Source organism: Crocodylus siamensis, chromosome 4, assembly GCF_052110815.1.
Source record: "Crocodylus siamensis isolate JL-2025a chromosome 4, ASM5211081v1, whole genome shotgun sequence".
Lineage (NCBI taxonomy): Eukaryota > Metazoa > Chordata > Crocodylia > Crocodylidae > Crocodylus > Crocodylus siamensis.
This window is the reverse complement of record NC_143398.1, coordinates 206,044,505-206,068,446: the sequence shown is the minus strand read 5'-3', so window position 1 is coordinate 206,068,446 and position 23,942 is coordinate 206,044,505. Positions and strand designations below refer to the sequence as shown.

The 23,942-nt window shown below is 41.2% G+C and overlaps 1 protein-coding gene across 1 annotated transcript in view; it reads left to right on the top strand.

Annotated features, from left to right (window-relative positions):
* Nucleotides 1-23,942, top strand: part of MYO3B (myosin IIIB) — a 357,238-nt gene that overhangs the window by 86,244 nt on the left and 247,052 nt on the right. Inside the window, exon 9 of the mRNA XM_090041713.1 lies at nt 10,270-10,425. Within this exon, the coding sequence (XP_089897839.1) occupies nt 10,270-10,425 (156 nt within the window). The remainder of the gene's footprint in view (nt 1-10,269; nt 10,426-23,942) is intronic.

Here is a 23,942-nt window from a genome sequence, read left to right as displayed (position 1 = left end):
CAGATGACCCCAGCTAGGTGCCAGTCCAGTCTCCTCTTGAAGACCCCCAAGGTAGAGGAGAGCACCACCTCCCTTGGAAGCCCATTCCAGCTTCAAATCAGTGGTAATCAAGTTTTTCCTTGGCGGACTGGATGGGCAGTGCCCAGGCTAGTTCCAGCTGATAATCCTGATCTGGTGCTCAGGGCAGCCACCTGGCCATGCAGAGGAGGTTGGGGGTAGCTCAGCCCCACAGTAGGGGGAAGGTGGTGTGGCACAGCCCTAACCCAGCCCCATGACAAGGAGGCTTGACTCAGCCCTGCAGGGAGAAGGAATAGCCCAGCCCCAACATGATCCTACAGGTGAAGGGGACATGGCCTGGCCCTGTGGGGGGAAGGGGTTGTGGCCCAGCCCAACCCAGCCACACAGAGGGAAAGGGGCATGGCCAGCTCCAACCTGCTGCAGGGCTTAGGATTTGGGAATTTGGCAACAAGGGAAGGTGGCTGTATTATTTGCCACCTCTCTTCCAACCCAAATTTCCCAACCTGTGGGGAACCCTGTGGGCCAGATGCCATGGTTACATGCACCTGACTTGGCTGTGGACCAGAGGTTGAGCACCCCTGCTTTAAATAATTCTCAATGGATGGATGTATAAACAGTTCATTACTGGGCAAAAGGAGTGGGTCTCTACCCCATGCCAGCTGCCAGGCAAATGCTGACACTCATTCTCTTCAGGTCAGTGGAAGCAGAGCTACTGATTAGCTGTTAGGGAAGAGGGGTAGGTTGCCACCATTTAGTTTTCACTTATCCTTGGTATCATTGGTAAGAGTGTCCAAACAGGTGATTTCTACAAAACGACTCACATGTAGTCTGTCTCCTAATATCAGATGCATAGCAAGTTCATTGAGTGCCCAGACTGAATGGAGGGGGTATGCCAACCACTGTAGAAAAAGAGAGAAAGTGTGGGGGAGGGAAAGATAGTTTTGTCTGCTGTAGGAAAGGATCTTGCAGGATGGGGAGCACCATTCTGTTTGTTTCATTTACTCTCTGCTTCCCAGATTCACTGCATGGGGCACTGCTGCGCTGCCTGGCTCCTGTGCCTGGGCAGGGCAGTGCAAGTCTCCCCCTTGGCATGGCAGAGACTCTTGGTGGGGGGATTTTTGCACCCCCTCATAGCCGGAGTCCAGAGCTGGTGCTCCTCTCACTCAGGCCTAGTTACACGATTGCCTAAGATGTTCAAAAAAGAAGGAACATAATTCCATTATGTGTGGAAACATTCCATGTGTGACGTGGTTAGGATAAACTGTACATGTCTGTGTAGTAGGAACTGCATGGAAGCTATCCATTCACTCCATATAGTCCACTGAGGAACCCTCAGCTGGTAATGACTTTTGGTCGCATTTCCTGCTAAATCCAGTCATATTTGCTTTAGGAATTTAAAGGTGAAAGGATCTATATTTTTCTTGACTGTTCCTACTGAACTTATGGTTGTTTTTATTAGAAATATTTAGCAAGTTTTGATAACATTCAGTGGAATCTGTTTTGCACTGAAGGGCACCCCTCCTCCCCAACTCAGGAAACACTAGGGCCCAAGTTCCTGGCCATCTACATTTGGGCACTAAGGCTGTGCGAAGCTTCAGTCCCCAATTTGATTTGGTGGAGATTTGGCCTGATTTGGTGGCCAAATCTCCACTTTGGAATCAAATCAGAGGACCCTTTAATCTCTCTGAATCAAATCAGAACCCTCCGAATTGATTCGGAGAGATTTGGAAAGATTCAGAGATTCGGACATAAAGACAGCTTTAAATGTTTTTTCTACATACCTCTAGGTAGCAGGGGCTCATAAACACTGCGGTGCTGGGGTGCATGGGGTGTCCCACAGAAGCCCAGGGGCTCCCTAGCACACACGGAAGTGGACCAGAAGCACTTCCAGTCCACTTCTGGGTCCGCCAGGGAGTGTGCTGGGCACCCCTCCTGGTTTGGCGACTGGTGTCTCCTGGGTCTGGGGAGGGCACCCAGAGTCCCCCTGCAGCTGATTGCCAAACTGGAGGGTGAGCGGGGGTGCCCAGCATGCTCCTCAGCATGCTCCCCAGCAGACCCAGAAGTGGATTGGAAGTACTTCAGGGTGGGACACATTTTACCAGGATGGGACACATTTTACTTCTGGGTTCGCCACCAAGCATGTGGAGGGCCCCCCTGCACTCCTGTGGCATGCTTCATCCACCCCAGCATCGCAATGATCATGAGGCACAGCTGCTACCTCAAGGTATGTTAGAAAAAACTTTTAAAGCTGTGTCTATGCCTGAATTGCTGATTCTCCAAATCAGCATCGAATATTCAGATTCAGATTCGGCCAAATCAAATCAGGGACAGTGATCAGAATCAACTAATCAAATCACTGTCCCTGATTTGGGCTGAATCTGAATCTGAATCAAATAGGACCCACTTCGCACATCCCTTTTGGTATCTGCAAAAAATGGAGCAAAACTCTGCAGGGATGCTAGGAAGAAACCAGCATGCCTTTTTTTGTTCATTACAGGTAGATTTCCTTACAAGAATCAGTAGCATAACTGGACTGGGGTGGGACTGAGGCACCAGCCCTGGGTGCTGATTTAGTGGGGGGAGCACAAAAATAGCAATCCTTGTGATGCTGGTCTGATCACTGCTGCTGGCAGCCCAGCTGCAGCTGCTGCCCCATGCACTGCCACCACCTAGGGCACCGAGCTGCTCAGTTAGTTATGCCTGACAACGTTGCCTTTAAAAGCAACTTCTGCTCTACCGTTTTTTCTTAAGTAGCCTCAGAAAGCTATGGGAACTAAAAGGGTGAAAATCCCTTATGGCTGGTTGTGTAATGGTTTCACAATTCTCCCCATCCTGCTACAGATTTAGTTACTGTTCCTTTTCTGGTGCATTTCATTGTTGGAAATATCTTGTGGACAGAGAAAACTCGGAAGTGTTGTGCCCTGGGTGGCCACAACAGCAAAAGGGAGGCGAGCAGCAGTGACTATTGCAATTCTTGCTCTTGCTCTCTCCAAGTCAGGACCTGGAACTGGTGCCCTGTTCACATACCCCTAGTTAAACTTCTGCTTTTGGAAATCTTACTTTTGATCTTTCTTTGTCAATCACTGAATCTAATTAAAGCTCCCCCTGCTGGAAGTTATAAGACCACTTTTGTATATTTGAAAAAAATAGCAATTTGAGATTAAAATGCTCTTGGGGGTATATTATTTCATTTATAGGGTCATAATGCCTGTTAATGATACTGTAAGTTACATCTATTCACCCTATGCATAGAGTCATAAACCCTATGTGCCTCTCCAATGAATAGTGACTACACTTTTGGTTTGATATTTGGGCTGTGTGGTAAGACATGATTAGGAAGTCATCATCATTAATAGGGGATAAAATGTAAGAAATGTGGGATTCTAAAAATAAATTTTAAAAAGTGAAATGCTGGACAAAAATGTAATATACTTAAGGATTATCCTAACACAAGTTACGAGGGACAGAGATGCTACATTTTTTTTAAATTGTGGGGATTGTAATTGCTCTGGTGAAGAAGAATTTCTAAAAGAAACACTAATGCTGGTCTAATCAGCTTTAGCAAGAATAAGTGGCACAAGGAACTGTTTTCTGTTTCTGAGTTTGCAAAATATTCAGATCATCATAGCTGTTCTTATAAAATCTATTTCATTCAATTTATTCATTAGTAAATATGTGTTCACAAATGCTGATAAATAGCTCCCCCTTTCAGTCATCTGATTTGCTACTTGCAAAATGGCAGTTTACATTGTTGAGACACAGCAATTCCAACAATGTTATCGTCCACATGCAAGCAGCCAGTGAATTTTTAGAGGCTGTCTCAGACAGGCCTGCGTGTGGGTGTCTGTTCTTGTTCCTTGCTAATAAATGCTTCATCTTTGCCTGTAATTGTGGGAGAATGGAAATGGTGCTTGGGAGCCTGGCTGTGAGATTGCAGCAAATGGATGCAACCTATGTTTAATGTAGTGACACTAATGAATTCTGAGAATTAATTTTCAGCTAAGAAAGCATGATGGAAGGTACTAGAATTTCAAATTAGATAATGGATTGACTTTCATCAAGGCCAATATGTATAATGTTTGTTTCCTTTTCAACCTCTACTTATTTATCCCTCTTGTTATTCTATAGCCACACAGACCAAATATGACTATAATTTCAGCATACCTTACATGGAACATGTCTTGTAATAGATTTTCTAACCAATTTGTACAATGCAAAATATGAGTCTCATTGCCTGGATTTTCATTTAGAAGTTCCATGGGCCAAACAAATTGAATTAATTTGCAGAGGCCGTAGGCTTATTGTTTTTACTTGCATTTAGAGTACTGTGGATGTTTGTTGGGACATAGTTACTATAAGTAATATCTAAATTGGCTCTGACTAAATGGTCCATTGGATATCAGTAGATATTTTACTTTAAATCTTTTTCTTATCTCAGAAGTAGTTCTTTTTGTGACTAGAACTTTTCAAACATCTTTTCAGTAATGCAATACATATTTTAACTTGCACCAAGCAATAAGATAGGCAGTGCTGTGGTTGACCCACTGCTGCCTTTGATCTACTGTCTTTTAAAAAACATGAAAAAGAAAGCGTTTTGGGAAGCAGCTTGTGAGAATGTTAGCACAACCAAAGTACATGACCAGTGCAAGACTTTGCAAGACTGCCACTGTCAGTTAAGAAGTCTAGGATTTTAGCCAAGAAAGTGGTAGATATTCATCTTTTAAATGTAAATGTTTGTGGATATCAAAGGCATGTGTGCTACTGCTTCTGCTTGATTTTTCCTGGATATTGCCAGATTTTCCCGAAGGCTTTCAAACACGCTGAAGTGTTGAATGTAGTTTGTTTGCCGCAAAATGTGGTGTGTGAAAATGAAGATAGAATTTGGACAGTCAAGTGATGTTTAGGGTCCCAGTCACAGTGGTCTGAAGTACCCCTAATGGTATGAATACATAGGTTAGGTTTGGAATCCTTGCACTCAAGCAGCCTTTACTCTTCATTTTTCCACATGCTTTTCCACTGTCTCACAGTGAATTTCAGAGGAGATTACTGTTTCTTATCTACAAGATTGCTCAGCTTCACACAAGCTTTAACTCAATAAGAAGGGGTAACTCCCCAATGAGGAAATGGGATTCTGCTGTCACATATTCTTCACAGGAGCACAGGAGTATATAGTCACTTCAGTAGCCTCTCCTGCTGCTCTGGTCAGGCAGACTTAGGTACTAGACATGTAATAAAATTCTTTTGAAGAAAAAGATAGTGTCAGTGCTGGCTGCCAGCTTAAGAAACAACTACATTATTAAATGTTGGGAGTGACTCTGGCAGTCTGTCACTTCCTCTTCCACTAAACACAGAGGAGGAGTCCCAAGAACTGTTGTTTTAGAGCTAATAATAGCTAAGGAACATGTAACACATACATTAGCAGTAACCACAGTTCATGTGCAGCATGCATATACATACTGCAGTCATTATTCTAAAGTAGAGGAGATACTGGAAGAGTACATGTTCCTGGGACTGCCAAGTAGTAAAGTCCTATTTTTTTGTCCAAAAACTCCAAATATTTCACTCTGAGGGTACAACAATTTTACAAAAATCTGCATGTCTAGTTGACATATGAAAATGCCCCTTTCTTTTAAGCTGTTTAACTAACCAATTCTACATCATACAAAGAGAACAAAGCACTCATTGATGCCAAAAGCTCTCATTCTGCTCTGTAGAAAAGATCGATTGACTGTGAACTGAATACACAGAGAAGAAACCAATATATTGAAACCACTTTGCAACCCTGACAGAGTTTAGCTGTATCATGCAAGATGAATCTCAGAGGTACCTTGGAGACCCCACGTTTGAAATAGGTCTATACCTCTTTTGGGTGGTGAAAGATAATGAAAAATAATCCATCTTCTTGCTGACTTGCTGAATTTTTCCTTTTATTTAGGACAAGGATCCGTGGACACTTCTAGACTCATCAACTGACTCATCAGCTCTATTCTGCTATGAGTTGGTGTAGCTTTATTTGTAATTCAGGCGAAATCTTAGATACAAATTTATTACAATGCCTATGACTGAGAGCATTTGAGGGTTAGTAGAGAATGAATGAGGCATATGGATAAACAGCATGCAGAACTTCTATATAAGTTACAAAGTTGAACAGGAGGCTGCATAGAAGGTTAATAATTACAGCTACTATTGGTTTCAGTTTTTTTTCACTCTGGGTAACAGCCCAGCACTGGAACAAAGGACCAAATCAATTAATAACTTTCTTTCTTTTGAGCCTCCTGTTGCTGTATAAATATTAATATAGTGCCAAAATATGCAAAGCATGCTAAATTAAATTGAATTTGTATTGAATATTAAAAAATTAACAAGAAGGCAACTATCCTAATCTTTTAGGAAGCTGCTTCCATATAGGTTAGCAAGAACACCAGCTGCTTACATTTGATCTCTCTTATAACCCCCTCCCCCCCAACAAGGACTCCCAGGAAACCCCCATCTTTGCACAAGCTTTAACTTCATTTCTTTACAAAACTTGTGGCCTACAATGCCATAAATTCCAATTTTAAGATGCTTACATTTTAAATAAGCAACAAACAGAAAAAGGAGAGGGAGAAAAGATTTCACTCTCAAGAATTCATACTAAATGTAGATATTTATTTTAAGCCTGTAAGTGTTATGACCTTCCCCAATCACTTTACATTATGACCTTTTCTCATAGCTGTTCCCCTAAAATTTCCCCCAATGTCCCCCAAATGTTGTCCTTTCATTTTTTCTCTACCAATGCCCTTTGTACTGCAGCAGGCTTTGGTTGCCATGTCGGAGCCAGGTCACACTTCCTTCTCTCCCGTCTGTTGGGTTGGGCCTGGGCTATGCCCCCTTCTCCTCTCAGGGCTGGGTTATGTCCCCCCTCTTCTGCTCACAGTGCCAGGCAATGCCCCCTTCCTTCAGCAGTGCTGGACCATGCCCTCTTCCCCCCTGCAGGGCCATATTGGGGCTGGCTGGCCCAAGCCCTCTTTCACCATGCAGCTGGATTCGGGCCAGGCTGCCCCTCTCCCCCACTACACAGCTGGATGGGGCCCCACTGGATTTGGCCCACAGAGGAATCAGGCAATTTTCATCTGGCCCGTTGGCTAAAAAGGTTGAGCACCATTGTTCTAGTAGGTAAGTCCTACTGACTTTGGAAAACAAGGGCAAAGCTTATGAGAAAGCAAAAATATGTCCTTGATTATCCTATGTTTGTACTGCTTCAGCTGTCATTCTGGATAACTTCCTACAGGGGACCTTTTGCAGATCAGCCTCTAGGAGGTGCTGACAATAGCTCTGTCTCTTGTGTGTCAGAAATTAAGGGGATCCTGGGGCTTCAGGCTAAGTCTTGTCTAAGATTGGGCCTTGAACATGAACAATAAAATTGTGGTCTGAGTAGAAGGATTTCAAACCTCCCCTTGATTTTGGTAGGGCTACAATTTCACCTGCATTTATTTTAGAAAAATATTCTTTAGGAAGTGGATGTTTATGAGGATGAATTGGCATCACCAAAACGTGTCTGGCATTCCTGCTATGACTTTCAGGTCTCACCACTGAGAATTGGCCTCAGTGCGATTCCATCATGGCAACTTTTATGTCCAGAAGGGCTCACTATATGTTATTTAGTTGAACTCCAGAAAAAAAAATGAGAACAAAACTGGCTTCCAATATTTTTTACTGTATTTCTGTTATATTTATTATTATTTTCTTGACAAAACTGCAGTAATGATTTTGTAATTAAGTAGGTAATTTTGTAATATACTACATGTAGGAGTATGAACTGCTGGATGTTTTAGCCATTGGCTACCTTAGTATCTAAATACTCCTAGTAGAGGTTCTGGGTATAGTCCATAAGGTTTCTGCAGACTCTCCAGGTGTAACTGAGAATAAAATTTGTCCTAATGTCTTCAATAGTGCAAGTTGAAATGATTCCACATTATTTGTACTTTTAACAGTACTTTGTTTTCTGTGTGGAACTCTGTAATTTCTTGAACAAGTTTTGTACTAATCTTTATTTTTTTTTACTTTCTTAAGAACATTTGGATGTTGTCTTTGCATATGATATTATTAGTTATATCAAAATACAATTTCTTGTCTATTAGTTTATGTATGTATGTATGTATAAATAAATATATATGTATATACTCTACACAAATTCACAAACATGCTTTATTTCATTATACCATGGATGAGGTACATTGTGCCATTTATCATGTATGCTATCATACCATATTGTATCATACTGCATCATACTACTAAAGTGGTAGAAGTCAAATATGTGTTCACTATAAATTTTTATATCCCCATTTTAGACACCTAAATCACTAATTTTATTAACTAAACAATACATGATTTTGTATATTTGGTAATTTTGTTTTTTTCTCTCATAATTAATAGTGTTTAGTGATATCTCTCCTTATAAATATAGTCATACATATACTCATTATCTGTTTCTATAGAGAAGGGCATAAATTTAAGCAAAGGATGACCTGCGCAATATGGGTACATTGACTTTTAAACATCCTGAAGAACAAGAAACAAAGCAGCCAACTCCCTCCCCCCCGCCAACCTGAGAACCTGTAAAGCCAAATGATGGATTTCTTTTCATGGGAGGGCAGAACTGTTATTTATAACCATGCAGTCAGAAAAATAGAGATAATGTAGGTTTTGTTGGTTGAGTTTTTTTCTAGCAGGAAGCTCCAGTTGTAACAGATAGCAATGTTCTTTAAACCAGATGCAAAATTGGAAGAACATTTTACAGACTGTCTTTTCTGGATTGGATGATAGGTCAGCAAGAAGGGTCTATGAAATGGTTTGGAAGGACCACAGCTATTAACTTTATTTTGAAAGACAGGATTATTTTAGGAGCCTGGCTTTAGACTCCAATAAAATATTCAAGGTGAGGCTGAGCTTTAATAAACTTCTAGTGTGTTTTGTCATGTCAGAATTTATTAAAATGTACTATATTTTAGGTATAATTTAAAATCTAAAGTTTGCAATTGATAGAGTGTCAAGTACTGTAAAAAGTATTAGGATCACTGTTCTTTTTGTGTAAAGGTATATCCTGGTCAAGTTTTCCAAGTAAAATCTTCTTTAACTGTATATATGAAGTAACTGCTTCATAAATATCAAATAATACAAAGCTAAGTATAAAACATTTTAATTTGAAAACATCTCTTCAGAAGAACCCACCTCGGACTGAGTTTACATCAAATTCATGAAACTGATGGCTAGATGCTGGATAGTCATTTATACTGAGTTGCAATTTTTCTTGTTCTGATATGCAAATGACATCTGTATCATATTGATATAAGGCAAATAGAATAAATTAATGGACAGAGGAATTAAAGGACACTTGTGAAAAAGTCCAGTGTTTTAACAGCAATTTTCTATTTGGACCATAGCATTCCAGCTTTAATGGAATTGAATTATACTCTTAATCATGTCTTCCTAGATGCTTAGATCTTTATTTGTTATTGTATTTGCTAGTTAAATCTTATTATGTGCTAATTGAATGGGATCTGTCAGCTTATTCCTAAATCATCTGCTCCCCCTTCTGTGACACTGAACTTTTACATCTGGGTTTGCAGTGAAATCTGTCTCTCTCTTCTTCTTCTTCTTCTTTTTTATTTTCTAATCTAAATCAAGTAGATTTGCTGATTTACTCACGTTCTTATATTAGCACCTAGATACTCAGTATGATAGCCCCTTGAAATATTACTTGTCTATTAAAAAAAATCAAATTGTTTTGATTCATGATGGCTGACTTATTTTAACAGGTTAAATCCTACGCACTTTATCAATTAAAATGCCCATTGGGATATATGTAAGGAACTAGGAAGAACTACAGGAATATGCTCATAGCTCTTAGATAAAAAATAGTTTTCATGGATACTTCAGTCATTATTAAAATTATATCTTAAACGTATACCATTTGTCTTTTTGCAAAAGTGAAATAAATTTGTTGACACAGGTTCTGTTCAGTTACATTAATATAAATGTGGAGGAACTCCACTGAATTATATAATGTTATTCTAGACTTATTCCAATGCAAATGAATAGTAAAATGTGGTCCCTTTGTACATTTAGTAAGCCCAATTCATTGGTGGGGGAACCTGCTCCACATCACAGTACCTGCCAAACAATATGCCAAGTGTAATGTTCAGTTAAAAGGAAATGATTTTATAACTAAAACATTTACTGTATGCATAACACTTTTGCTGTGCTTCACAGGTGTCTTATTAAGGATTTTGAAAACCGTCCTTCAGTCACCCACCTTTTAGAGCACCCGTTTATTAAACAAGCCCATGGTAAGGATATGTCTTTGCAAAAACAGCTGGCTGATCTCATCCAAGCACAACAACAGTTAGGCTCCATAACCAAAACAAGGTACTGTGCAATTCACTGTTCTGTGGCTTTTAACTAGTCCTGGAAACACAATTTAAAATTCTTAATTTTCAGACCTTTACTATTTCAAATGATCACATAAATGCATTCATTGTGAATTTCATTTGTATTAAGTGCTGCTTGCTAAATGAATGGAGAGTGGCAAGAAATAAGTTTCCCTAATCATGCCTTTATAGCTAATTTTGTTCAACCAAAACACAAATCTCTCTCTTTCTCTTTGCCATTGGATTATGTTTTTATACATATTAATTGAGTGGATTCATCATTAACACTGCTAACAGTGTAGGACTCTTCATTGATTGGCAAATAAGCCTTTTAAACCAAGGAGACAGAAATTCATAAGTTGGTAGCACACATAAATGTAAACAGTAAAGTGACTGCTAAGAAAGATTAAGAATTGAACAATTTAAGCCTTTTGAAGGGCTTGATTAGATATCACTAGTGAGGTAGCTGTAGAATGATTGTTTTATTTGTGGTTTAATAACAACTATTAACATTTATGCAGCCTAAAACTTAAACTTTAAAAATGTGTTTAATAAAAAGCAATGACTATTTATCAGCAGACGGTATTTTTCCAGTATCCTTTGAGGCTGCCTGTAAGAAATGTCTCGGTTTGATTACCGTCCAGAGGGTGGCAGAATTTCACTGCTTTGAAAGAGAATTTAAATGCAAATGAATACACCTTCCTAAGCTCAGCAATCATTTTGTAATATAAAATTTGTCTAGTACTAGATAAGCTCTGGCCCATTATTATAAACAAATACCTACTAATGTTGATGAAGAAAATTAAATGTCATGATTCATGTCATAAAAATGTATATACTTTAAGAATTTGCTGCTTAAAATCTAAAAGCCAAAATGTATATGTACAAGCTAAAATACAGCAATAGGTAGAAGTGCAGTTTCAAGGTGAATGTGTCTTTCTGAATGTTATAATGGGAAATATTATATTACTCCCTCTTCTAGGCCAAGGAATGAAATGCAACAGGCTCACTCTATAACAGTTGCTCTGTTACCACATAAAACCCTATGGATCAAATTATCTTTAGTTGTAGTTCAGTGTGAGATAGTGTAGGAAAGCAGCAGAAATATTTTCTAGGATCTTTGTGCACCCTGCAGAAAATCTAGTAACCATTTTGTACTTGGGCTTGATGAAACTCAAAAACTGCTTCTTCCTACTGCCCAAGGGTATCTGTTTCCACAAGACAGTCAAAATCATGTCTATGACTTTCTCTGTGCCAGGGTTGCCAACCAAAAATATTTTTTTATTGACAATCTGCAGACTTGTTACTGACAATAAAATATTTTACTGACACTTTTTTTACTGATATAGTCTTTACATAATGTAAATATAATAAATATAACTCCCTGCCCTTCTGTCAAGTTCCAGTTAGAAGGACTGGGGTCAAATTTAGGGGTTTAACATTAAACATGGTAAAAAAAAAAAGGAAGAAAGTAAGTTTGGTTGTCAGTAAAAAACTTTCATTAAAAATATTGTTCTTGGGTTGGCAACACTTATCCCCATAAATACCTTGGGCAGCATTGGTTCTAAGTACCTGGGGGGCCTGAGGGCCCTGGCACCCCTCAGGAAGAGGCATAGGGTGACTATGCATCTCTAATTGGGCAGGACAGGAGAATCTAGTCCTAGTTCTGGCTGCATGACTCCAGGACAGCATTTGTCCTGGATTCCCAGTATCATATAAGGATCTGGGTTTTCCATTCACAGTGGAAAACGCAGGAAATGGTGGGTTTCCGCTTGCAAACTGACAGAGTTCCAGCCTGCAAGGGAATGCGGGGAAAGGGACGCAGGGGGTGCTACATCTATGTGTGCACATGCACACATTCACATGGCCAGGAATACAGCCCCAGACAGCGATGGAAAGCAGCTCCTTCAGCTGCCTGCAGGTAATTCTATGGGGGAGTGGGCAGACTGAGGACCCCATGGTGAGGGAGGGGTGTATCAGAACCTGGGCTTGCAGTCACTGCCCAGCCAGGGCAGTGCCTGGGGCCCACAGCTGGGGTGCAGAGTGGGACAGAGCCATGATCAGCTTGTCCAGGGGGCAGGAGTCGGGGTCATCTCCCTGTTGCTGTGCGCACTGCTGGAGATGGGAGATGGAGAGGCATATCCCCCCTCAGAGTCATGCACAGGTTGGGGGCAGATGCAGGCTTCCTGATGTGGGCTTGAGGCTCCCTGCCTTGCTACCAACCTTCCAGGAGCCCTATGCCAGCTGCGCTTTGCCTGCCTGGCAGAAGCAGGGGTGCCAGCAGCAGTGGCAATGCAAAGTTGTTCCCCCTGCTGCCACCAGGTGGCCAGGGGTTGCTTTGTCATGGCAGCATGGCTGGTATGGGCTCCCAGGTGCAGGGCTGCAGGGCAGGGAACCTGTAGCAGGCCGCTTATATCCACCCCCTGCCCCCGACAGGCTCTGCTCAGCTCTGCTCTGCTCTGGGCATCATCTTAGGCCTACCCCAGTAAAAATAAAAATCAGTGCTTATGCTGGGCAGGACTCTTTCTCTCTCTTGTAGAACAATCCCTCTCATAAAAATGGGCTGCGTTTATTCATATGCACCCATATAGACAGTATACATTTAATAGACATGATTAGAGATTGAACCGTAGTATAACCAAATTAAATTAAAATGGAGTCTGTAAGTATATGCAAGTATACCCCTATATAATACCTGTAATATCGAATACTTGAATTGATTAAAATTGATACTCTCCCTGTATAAATTAATTTTAAATATAGATAATTTATATAGTATAATGTATTTCTTTATGTTGCAACAATATAAATATATAATTTACATAGGCATAGATATGTAGACACAATCCATTTTTATTTGATCACATTTATAAGCATACACTTACGTATGCATTTGTGTGTGTGTGTGTGTGTGTGTGTGTATAGACTGTATGGCACAGGTATTATTAATTCCTCTATATGTCTCTCTGGTAGGCTCTTAGGCCACCAGTAGTTTTGCTGGTCAAGTATTAAAACTCTGTAGTTCTTCTGCAGAGTCTAGCAGTACCATTCCCAACACTTAGGAGCTTATTGCACAGTAAATTTGGTCCACTGGTCCACCTCCAGACCAGTGCCATCCAGGGGACAGAGGCCACATGTTGGGGCAGCTAACCCTACCCTGCTGCCCCTCCTCACAGGTCCCTCTGCACTTGGATGCAGGTGAAAGAGTGTCCATCAGGAAGTGTCCCAGGGAGTATGGGCCCCAGTAGTGTGTGTCAGCACAGGAGGGTTCTGTTTCGTGGTAGGGCAGCTTGTCTGTTGGGTTCATTCAGGAAGAGCTGAGCTACATTGGGATGTGCAAGCCATGGACACACCTCTGTAAGGGGGCTGGCTTCTGCTTAAACACCTGGTGGTGATTCTCTGCTCTCTCTGGTACAAACATTACACTTCTACTGGTACAAATGATTGAAATCTGGTCTATACCCAAAACAGAACAGAAGTTCAGTGCACACAGACTGGTTTAAAAATAGCAGAACCTGGTCTAAGATTTTGGGCCCCTTCCATTTACACTAAGGGGTGAATGTGTGTTCTATTCACTACCAATCTAAACTACACTGCTTACAAAAAACCACGTAACTTAGATTGATTCTGGCTCAGGCTTTTTGAATGTCTATACCTAGCCTCTGTCTAGTATCAGTGCTTGTATTTAGCTTCATTATTACATGGATCTTGAAATTAACTCAATGTTTCTGCATTTTATGGCTGGCTTAAATTTTGAATTTATGACTCTGTGGACAGACATTTTAAGCTATTTTTTTACAGACTGTTGGAAATTTATGGATAGTTGGCAACCCTGCTCCATGCCACCACATGGAGCTGGAAGCTGACAATACTGTGGAGGAAGGAAAGCAGGGTACAGCACCTAGAGATATAGTACAGCATACGCATTGCCCTTCAGGACTGAAGCAGAGGAACTTACTGACCAGAAATGCACCTGTGCTTATCTGGCAAAATCTAACTCTTTCCCTGTCCTGCTATTGTCACTAATACTCTACTCAGTGTTAAATTGCAGGCATATTATCCCAGTCCTAATATCCCACTGGGTTCACTGTCTGGTCCTAATTTCCCCTATGACTCTAGATCTTTTTTCTTTCTCCACAGTGAATCCCAGTCTCTTCACCCAGCCAGTCCCAGTACCCCTCCTCTTATTAGGGGTGTGCAAAGTGGGCCCTATTTGATTTGGCCCAAATCAGGGACAGTGATTCAATTCGTTGATTCAGATCACTGTCCCTGATTTGATTTGGCTGAATCTGAATCTGAAGATTCAATGCTGATTTGAATAATCAGAGATTTGGACACAGACACAGCTTTAAAAGCTTTTTCTACATACCTTGAGGTAGCAGGAGCGGCTCATGATCACTGTGAAGCTGGGGCGGATGGAGCGCAGGGGGTCCACTTCCAGGTCTGCACAGGGGACCATGCGGTGGGGGCCTCCATGGCCTCACAGTTTGGCAGTCGGCCACAGGGGGACCCTGGGTGCCCTCCCCAGATCCAGGAGGCACCAGTTGCCAAGCCGGGGGGGGGGGGGGGGCAGTACACTCCCCAGCAGACCCAGATGTGGACCAGAAGTACTTCTGGTCCACATCTGGGTCAGCTGCCAAGCACGCTGGGGAGCCCCCCATGCTTCTGTGAGACACTCCATCTGCCCCACCATTGCAGTGTTCATGAGCCCCTACTAGAGGTATATAGAAAAAAATGTCCAAATCTCTGAATCGTTCCGAATTTCTCTGAATCAGTTCGGAGGGTCCCAATTTGATTCGGAGAGATTAAAGGGTCCTCTGATTCAATTCAGATTCAGAGATTCAGCTACTGAATCAGGCTGAATCTCCGCCGAATCAAACTGGGGACCAAAACTTTACACAGCCCTACCTCCTATATCCTTCTCTGATCCATCTCCCACCTTATTCCCTAGGCTCCTCATAGTTTCTCCCAGGCCCCTTGCCTCATTCTCTTTTCCCAGCAAGATCTAATTCTCCCACTACATCCATTCTCCTTACAGGATCTGCATGCTGTGTCCTCACTGCACCTACTAGCTCCAAGTCTTCTTGTCTGGACAGTCCCAGACTCCCCTCTTCTCCAAACACCTTATCTGTTCTCTATGTCCTTCTCCCAACACACTTCCAGACAGAAACTCCCCAGGCAAAGCCAATATTCACATTGTCATCATTAGAAACTAAAGCCAGAGTTCGAGTAGCCTCAGATATAGACATAATAGGCATTTATACACATACTTTTTCCCAGTGACATGCCGGAGATCCGCCACTTTGGAGCAGACTCGATTAATCTGCACATGAGCTGAGGCAAATAGCACTGTGCCATGTGCAGTTGTATAAGCAGCAAAATGCATGTGAGTGTGCAGAAAATGGCAGTGGTGTGTTTTTGAACTAAAGCCCCTCCTATGTGTTTTAGTTCAAAAATGCGCTGCCACCATTTTCTCAGCGCTGACGTGCATTTCACCACTTATACAATTGTATGCATCACAGCACCGGGCGCTTTTCAAAGCACCTGGTGCTGTGATGCATGCATGTGTAAAAATGCCCACTGATGTTCAGAACTCAAATGTACAGGGGCTGTTTTTACACTGTAATTGCAGCTAATAATTGATGTTTACAACCTCAAAGTAATAGAGTTTGTTCCTTGCCCCTCCCAGTCCTGTGCCTATGATCTAACTGGCTCACTCTGTTTCCCTGTCTATTGAATCTCAACCTGCATTCCTACCATTTCAATTTCTTTGTCCAACCAGCCCCTCTCCCACTCTGTCACAGCTTCGCCAAGGCCCCTCAGAGAGACTTTCGAATCTTACTACATATCATCTGCACCCTCATTCATCCTCTTTCAGTACTTAGCTGAACACTCCAAAGCCTTGAGCATCTTCACAAAGCTATTGTTTTAAATGAAATAACCCTCTATTCATCATCCCTCAATTATGGAATTTCCACATACCAAGCTAAGATCCATGTTGTACAATATTCAGTTGTGAAGTAGTACAAAATGTAATTAAGGACCTGGCTTTACAGAAAAGGGATATGAAAGTAGCATCAATGAAAAGCTACATAACTTTCTGACATATTTTAAAAATAGTTTTCAGTAATGACTATGGCATTAGGAGAGCATGTGATGGTATCCTTTTGCATAAATTTATTAGCATTCATTTGTGTTGATTTGTAGAAGTCATCATACTGTAGCTTCACCCTTTGTAAGTAAATTTCCCACCTCACTTGCATAGTAAGAAAAGTTTTTAAAAGTGCCATCAGTTGTGTGCACTCTCTCTCTCAAATATGTGAATGTTTTTTTCTCTATATAAAATAATTTCATTCACCGCTACTTTCAATCTTTTTGAGAATGCCTAGCAACACTCTAAAAGAAAGATATTATTTTCCACTAACAGTGCCATGGCAAACTGAAAATAAGTAATGTGATGTTCATGAGGATGCTGGGGTTAACACCACTTCTGGGGGAAAAGTGATGGTATCATTAATGAGAACAAGTGATCAAAAGGCTTCTATTTTATAATTCACTTGAAAGACTTTCAGCCTTGCAGAGCTCACCAGGGTCATACTTTGTTTGTCACTAATTCAGCACCTCTGTATTCTGTAGTGCTCTTTCATTCAAGCGATGAAGTAGCCAAACCATGTTTATTTTGTGAAACCAGATAAGCCTGCAGTAACATGATAATGCTGGAAGCTGAAAACCCTAATAGCACTGGCTTAGGAATGTTATCCAATAATGTAACTGGGGTGGTGTAAGCAGGCACCTGCCCCAGGTGCCAGCTGTGAGGGGTGCAGGAATACCCTCCACACCAGGCAGTATTTGCCACAGTAGTGAAAACAGTGCTAAGTCTTAAGGCCTTGTTATGCAGTAAATTTAGTTGCTTCTGGAGCTCTTAACCCCTGGAGTAGCTGCATGTTAATACCTTTTAAGTGGCTTAAAGGACTTGATATTTGGCATAGACTTATGCCACGCTAGAGCAGGATTATCTCCAATCTGCCTAATTTTGTTCCTGAACACTTTCCACAGCTATTCCACCCAAGTTGAAGTCCTTCAGTATCCCAGAATGCTCTGAAGTCTGTGGGGCCCAATCCTTTTTTCTCTGGAGCTCAGACAACGGCCACCATCCCAAATCCCACCAGCAGGGCACCGCCTGACTTCCCATGGGCCCAATTCTCCTTCCCCTGTAGCACCTGGTGGTTGCCTCTTGTGGGCAAGGACCACCTGAGCTCTGGAGAAAACAGGATCAGGCCTCTTGGGGCTCTGCTCTTGCTGAAACTGGCACAGGAGCTCCACATTGGGATCAGAGCTGCCAGGCTCTGCTCTCAGCATGAAATTTCAGTGAGACCAGAGAGTCCCAGGGAAGTTGCTTCTGCAGGTCTCTCTGATTTCGCTGAATTGGACATGGTGGTGGGTCTGCTCTCAGCCACACAGGCCCTTCCTGCTTCTAGTCCTGTTTCTGCTCACCAAGCCTCTAGTGGTAAGTCACAGCTGTGCAGGTGAAGGACAGTCAGAGCATATTTTTCTCCTTACAGTGTGACTGCTCCACTAAACTGAACAACACTAAGCCGATTAACATTTGCTTGGCTTCCAGCATAAGGTCTAACAAGGTCCTTAAGGTATGTCTATACTGCACTATGAGCATTTGTATATATGTGTGTGCTTCAGTACTGGGCACCTTTAAAAGTGCCTGGCTCTGCAGCATGTGCATTTGTATAAATGGGGAAATGTGCATCAGCACTGGGAAAATGGCAGCAGTGTGCTTTTGAACTAAAACACATCAAAGGTGTTTTAGTTTAAAAATGCACTGCCACCATTTTCTGTGCACTGGTGTTCATTTCACCATTTATACAAATGTACGCAATGCAGTGTCGGGTACATCAGCTTGTGTGCTCCGCAGACTTGATTAATCAAGTCTGCTCTGCCACACTGGATTTCCGGCGTGTCAGAGCAGACAAAGGTATGTGTATTAAATGCCTTATGGGACTGAAGTTTGTAGAGACATAGCAGAGTTGACTTTAAAATTGTTAGTCTATGAGGAGCTTTATTTTGCCACAGGCCATGTGTAGATGAAACAAGGGGCATGTGTGCCTGACACTTTAAAGCAAGCTAAATGTTTTTGTAACACCTTAATGGTGTCAGTGTTTGCACACTTTGGCAGCGTATTGAACATTAATTCCAGCCGCTGTAGGAAGTTTGGCAGGGTTATGCGCCTTAAATGACTTAGGGCGCAGCAAACTAAAACCTCTCTGAGGAGTTTTAGTTTGCTGCCCTTACAGCCATGGAGCGAAGCACTGGGCTCTGTGCAGCTCCACGGCTCTGCAGGAAGCCCTGCAGGTAGCCTGGCAGCAGCCTGGGAAAGCAGCTCTGCCCAAGAAAAGCAGCAAGTCTGATCTTTTTTTTCCCCTCCCCTGGAGTCTGCTTTCCTGCCTAAGCTGCATGGGAGCTCAGTGCTTCCTTCTGCAGCTGTGGTGCCCCCTGGGACCACCTAAGTCAAGTGCCTGAGGGCAAGTGCTGCCATGGGGGGGAGGGAGCACCTCTACCACAGAGGGAGCACCCCCCCACACACACACCATGGCAGTCCAGGGACTGCTGCACCCACCAGCAACTCTCTGCTCCGTGCTGGAGAGGCAGTTACATCAGTGGGGTGTGTGCACAACATGGTTTAATTGGCCCTAAACTGAAGCGGTGTTTTTTAAAATCCACCACTTCAATTTAGGGCTCCCATTTCGTCTTCACGCCCACAGTTACCAGTTATCAGTACCAAGACAGCTAGTTTAAAACGTAAAACAAGACAGTTAGGTTATGCCTACATGAGCTGTAGTCGCACCTTAAGTTTCTGTGTAGACATACTTTTGTAGTTATGCCCTACCCATTGTTCTCCTTGGAAAATAAAATATTATTAACTAATATAAGGTCTATCCTTCATCTCCAGTTATCCAGGATACTTAGACCATTCCTCTTAAATAAATTACTAGTCTCAGAGTAGTGTATCTTTCAGATCCAGGCTAGATGTTGCAGCCCATTCTATCGCTGTTGAAACAGCAAATTAATTCAGGAGCAAAAATTAGAAAACCATACTGAGGCCTGTCTTCTAAATGGACCAAGCCAAAAATAATCTGTTATTTTGGAGCTCCGCAACTGGTGCACTTCAGGGTTTGTTCTAAGCTTACAAGAAATCCCAAAGCCCATAAGGAGACACTTGGTCTTCACCGTGGCAGTTGTGACCATCTTGCATTCTGCTTTTTGGAATATATCTAGATTTCAAGAGAGCAGAAGCTTAACACAAGTCCCAGGGCTTTGGAACATCTTTCCAACAATATACCTTTCATTACTACCTTTGTTACAACAATACTCATATAATGTTTTCACTTTAGATTTTTTGGACCTAGGGGTGGGTATTCAATTTTTTTGAATAGATGTCAGCTACTGTCTATGAAGTAAGTCAATAGAATAGAACACTGGATTTTAGATATCATCGTTCAATGATATCAGTGAGTCCGTGGCTCGTGCCTCCACCCAGAAATCTGGGAACACTAAATTAATTACTAAGGTGTTCCAAATAAACAAAAAAAACCTTCCTCACAAGCACTGTAACCAAAAAACAGATTTAATACAGAAAACAGGAAAAAAACCAAATGTAATGTGAAATGCTACTAACTACATGCCATGGTCTATAGCTTCCGCTGCAGCAGGGGAGCCTGCTTGAGAGCGCAGGTTCTTCGGCAGTGCAAGGGGCACCTCGGTGTTCTTGCAGGGATAATGGTGTGGTAATCTTTGCTCCCAGAGTGAGGCTATACATGTGTGCGGGGAGTGACTGCAGCTCCAGACAGCATTCATGCACCCCACGCTTCTGGGCTACATTATATGGCCTGCTGAATTGAAAACTGCAGGAATGCTCCAAAGGAACAGATTAATTAAAGGTTACAGTTGGCCCAAAACTGGCAGGATTAGAAACACCCAGGTTCCAACCCTCTTTAAGTTGCCAGCCCTAAATCCTGGCCAGCAAACCCAGGGAACAAATACTGTTTTTTCCAGTATTAATCCCTTAAAACCTCAAAAAAGAAAAAGGGGAAGAAAAAGAAGAGAGAGGAGTTCCCGGCCACTAGGACAATTTTCCCTCTCTCTCCCCTCTACCAGAGCTTCCCTTTTTGCTATCTGCAACTCCTTCTCTCTTGGAGGAGACTAAGCACATAGCCAAAACAAGAGGGGCTATCTTGTCCACATAAAAACACAATATACAGCAACTAAATGCGTGTGTGGGTGTTACAAAAGTTTAATGTTTTAGTTTTCTCTCTTTCCTAGAGCCAATGTATATCATCAAATGTTAGCAAATGGATATTCATTGACAGCCCACCTTGGGATGAGAATAGTCTCATATCCATTAATATTTAGCTGCTCTAGGCAGGAACCATTTTTAAAAAATGTAAAGGAATGTTTTCAAACCAAAGCAAATTACTAAACCTGCCTTTACATAAAGAACCTGAGATGCTGGGGAAGGAAGTCTCTTTATTGCCGTAGATGGTTATCTCATCTACTGAATGGTGATGGGAGAGAAAGTAATTTAGTTTGTTGCTATAGATTTGGATCCCACACAGCAATAAACAGACTAAAAAAATGGAGGGAAGTTGTATCTGAAGTCAGGTATAAACAATAGGATATGGATGCGTGATGCAGAAGTGGTTAACAGAGCTCCCATACACATGCAGTGTCAGTAAAGACTTTCTGACACAGTCTGTGAGCTGCGGATAAAACAGGATGTTGAGTGAAGTGGTTAAAATGTAGGCTATTTATAGGTGGATTGTAAATGTTCATGGAACATGCTTCATTAATTTGCATGGTGGAAAAGGTCAGAAATAGTTTTCATATTATCTGAATGATAATAATATAAAAATAGGACTGGGAATTGGACTAACTTTGTTTTATTCCCAGTCCTGTCACTAAATTTTTCTGTGACTTCTAGTAAATCATTTATTCTTAATCTACTTCAGCATTCCCCTTCCCCCCCCGCCAACCCCCACTTCTGGGTCTTTTAATGCTATCTTCTCTTTTGTTGCATTATATCTGTAAAATCGGATTGTAATCTTTTTGGTACTGAACCTCATCATTTACTTTTGCGGTGAAACACCTCCTATACTTTTATTCACTGTAAAGTTATGAATAAAGAGAAACCTGTGTAATATCTGAAGTTTTAGCTATTTATTGTGCCTTTAGGAAGGCTCAGGGAGAATATTAAGGTTTGTGGATACTGCAAATTATCACTTCATAATACTACCTTAGCTCTGTTTGTGTAGATAAATAGCTTGTTCTATAGTGTTTGGATAATACTAATATGTCTTTTGATCTCGAACTGTTTTTTGTGGTCAGTTGTTTTTTTGATTCATAGCCCAAGAGACTCCAGGATCCAGGCTGATTCCCAGCCTGCTGCAGGAAGAAATCAGATATCACTTAACCAGTTTCCTGATATTCATAAATATTAAACTGGTCTTTGAGCTAACTTCATGGACAAATACAAACTGCAAAATTATGGACATTTCGTACAATTTATAAGCACAGACAAATGTTATCCCATCTTTTTTGCACATGCCAGGACTTCATCCTAACTTGGCAAAGTTGGCAGCTGGTTCAGCATTTAAACGGTGAAAGAAACATATGTCTACTTTGCAATATCCTTTAAGCTGTATTAAGGTCCACAGACAATAGTTAAATACTCTAGGGGATATGTAATACTCATGTTTAGAGGGAAAGCATCAAATCTGGGAAACCCAACATTCTACTTTTTCTTTTCCCTTTATATCTGATTGCAAAATCTTGACTCCTCCAGCTGAATTTACCCCTGAAATTATATATTCCATTTTACTTTTAAAAATAAAAAATAAGTACAAGAAATATAACTTATAAGCAGATCACTTAGAAAGATGCCAACAATTCTGTGTTTGGCTAAATTTTGGAAAATGTCAGACAAAGTTCTTTGGGCAAATCTCATATCTTTTATTAGAACAATAAATAATTTAGTTGGTCTAATAAGAGATGTCAGATTTACACAAAAAACCTTGTCTGCCTATTAGACCAACACAGCTACAACCTACACCCCTGAAAAATGTCAGCCACTTTACTTAGAAAAAAGACCCAAACATTTTTATGGAGTTTAAAAAAAAAAAAGAAGCTTTCCTTGAATTTTTAATTATACAAAATTTTTGACTAGCTTTATTTATGATTAGCCCTAAAATAACAAATCGTGGTATCCAATCCAGGAGTCAGAAGGAAATCTAAAATAGGAAAACAGTAGTCATGGCTAAGAGGAATTCAAATTAAAACGAGAGGATTGTTTCTAGTTATGAGGCTTTGGGAAGTTAGTGCAAATACTCGGGAGTGAAAATGCAATGTTACTAGAATTTAGAAACAATTTAAAGAACTTAGAATACACTTCATAACTGTACTGTGTTAGCATTCCCCTGGACCATCCCTCAAAACATCATGCAACAAAACTGTTTCTAGAAACAATCGGTATACAACAAAAATATTGCTATAAATCATTCTCTTATGATGGAAAACTGCCCCATAGAGATCAAAATAAGTATGTAACAAAAAAGAACTTTAGAATAGAACATGACAACAGACAAAAAAGTATTGGACATTATGCCTAGCATAAGTATGTTTAATAAATAGGTTGGAATTCATTGGTAAATCCCCAGATAATCTGAATCCAAAGTAGGCACCCATCAATCCTCAGGATCATGGTGTATGCACAAGTGGTCTAGTCAGATGCCAAATGAATCTACTTGTATGGGACCCTGTGACTATCATATCAAGACCTTTAATGCGTATGCCTAGCCAAGTGTACAGAGGAATGGAGGCTCCCCAAGATTTACCATCTCCCCTTTAGACCACTGAGACAGAATCCAAAGGCGAGACTGAGTCCAGACGTTCAGTGCCTCAATGGTTGTAGCTTCTACCAGAGGGCAACAAATAAGAACTGTTGCTGACTGCCTAACACCTGTCACTGAGGGCACGTTTTTGTCAGGGTGATATCCCTTATCCTTTCTTCAACCAGGGATTACCCACAAGGCAGTTGGAGCTAGGGTTCGGAGTCATCCCCAATATTGGAGGTTGCAACATTGTGGTATTTTATAGGAGCTGTCCCGCCATGAGTATCTCCACAACATTGCCATGAGGCCCTCAAATTGGAAGAAGTTTCAAATCATACCCAGGACCATGTGCCCAATGTAATGGAGAAACTAACAGTGGGTTAGTTACAGCAAATGCAGTCGGTAAGTCTATAACACCAAGAGGTGTTAGAGCTTAATCCACTGTTATCTATCTTTATTTGGCTAACCCTCTCAAACACATATCATAGTGGTTGAAGATGAGCAAAAATAATCATCTTTTATACTACTTTTAAGGATTAATAATGACCAGACTAAAATTATGGAGAACTGACCATTGACAATTAGTGTTGAGGAAATCTGAAATGCATTTGGTTAAATT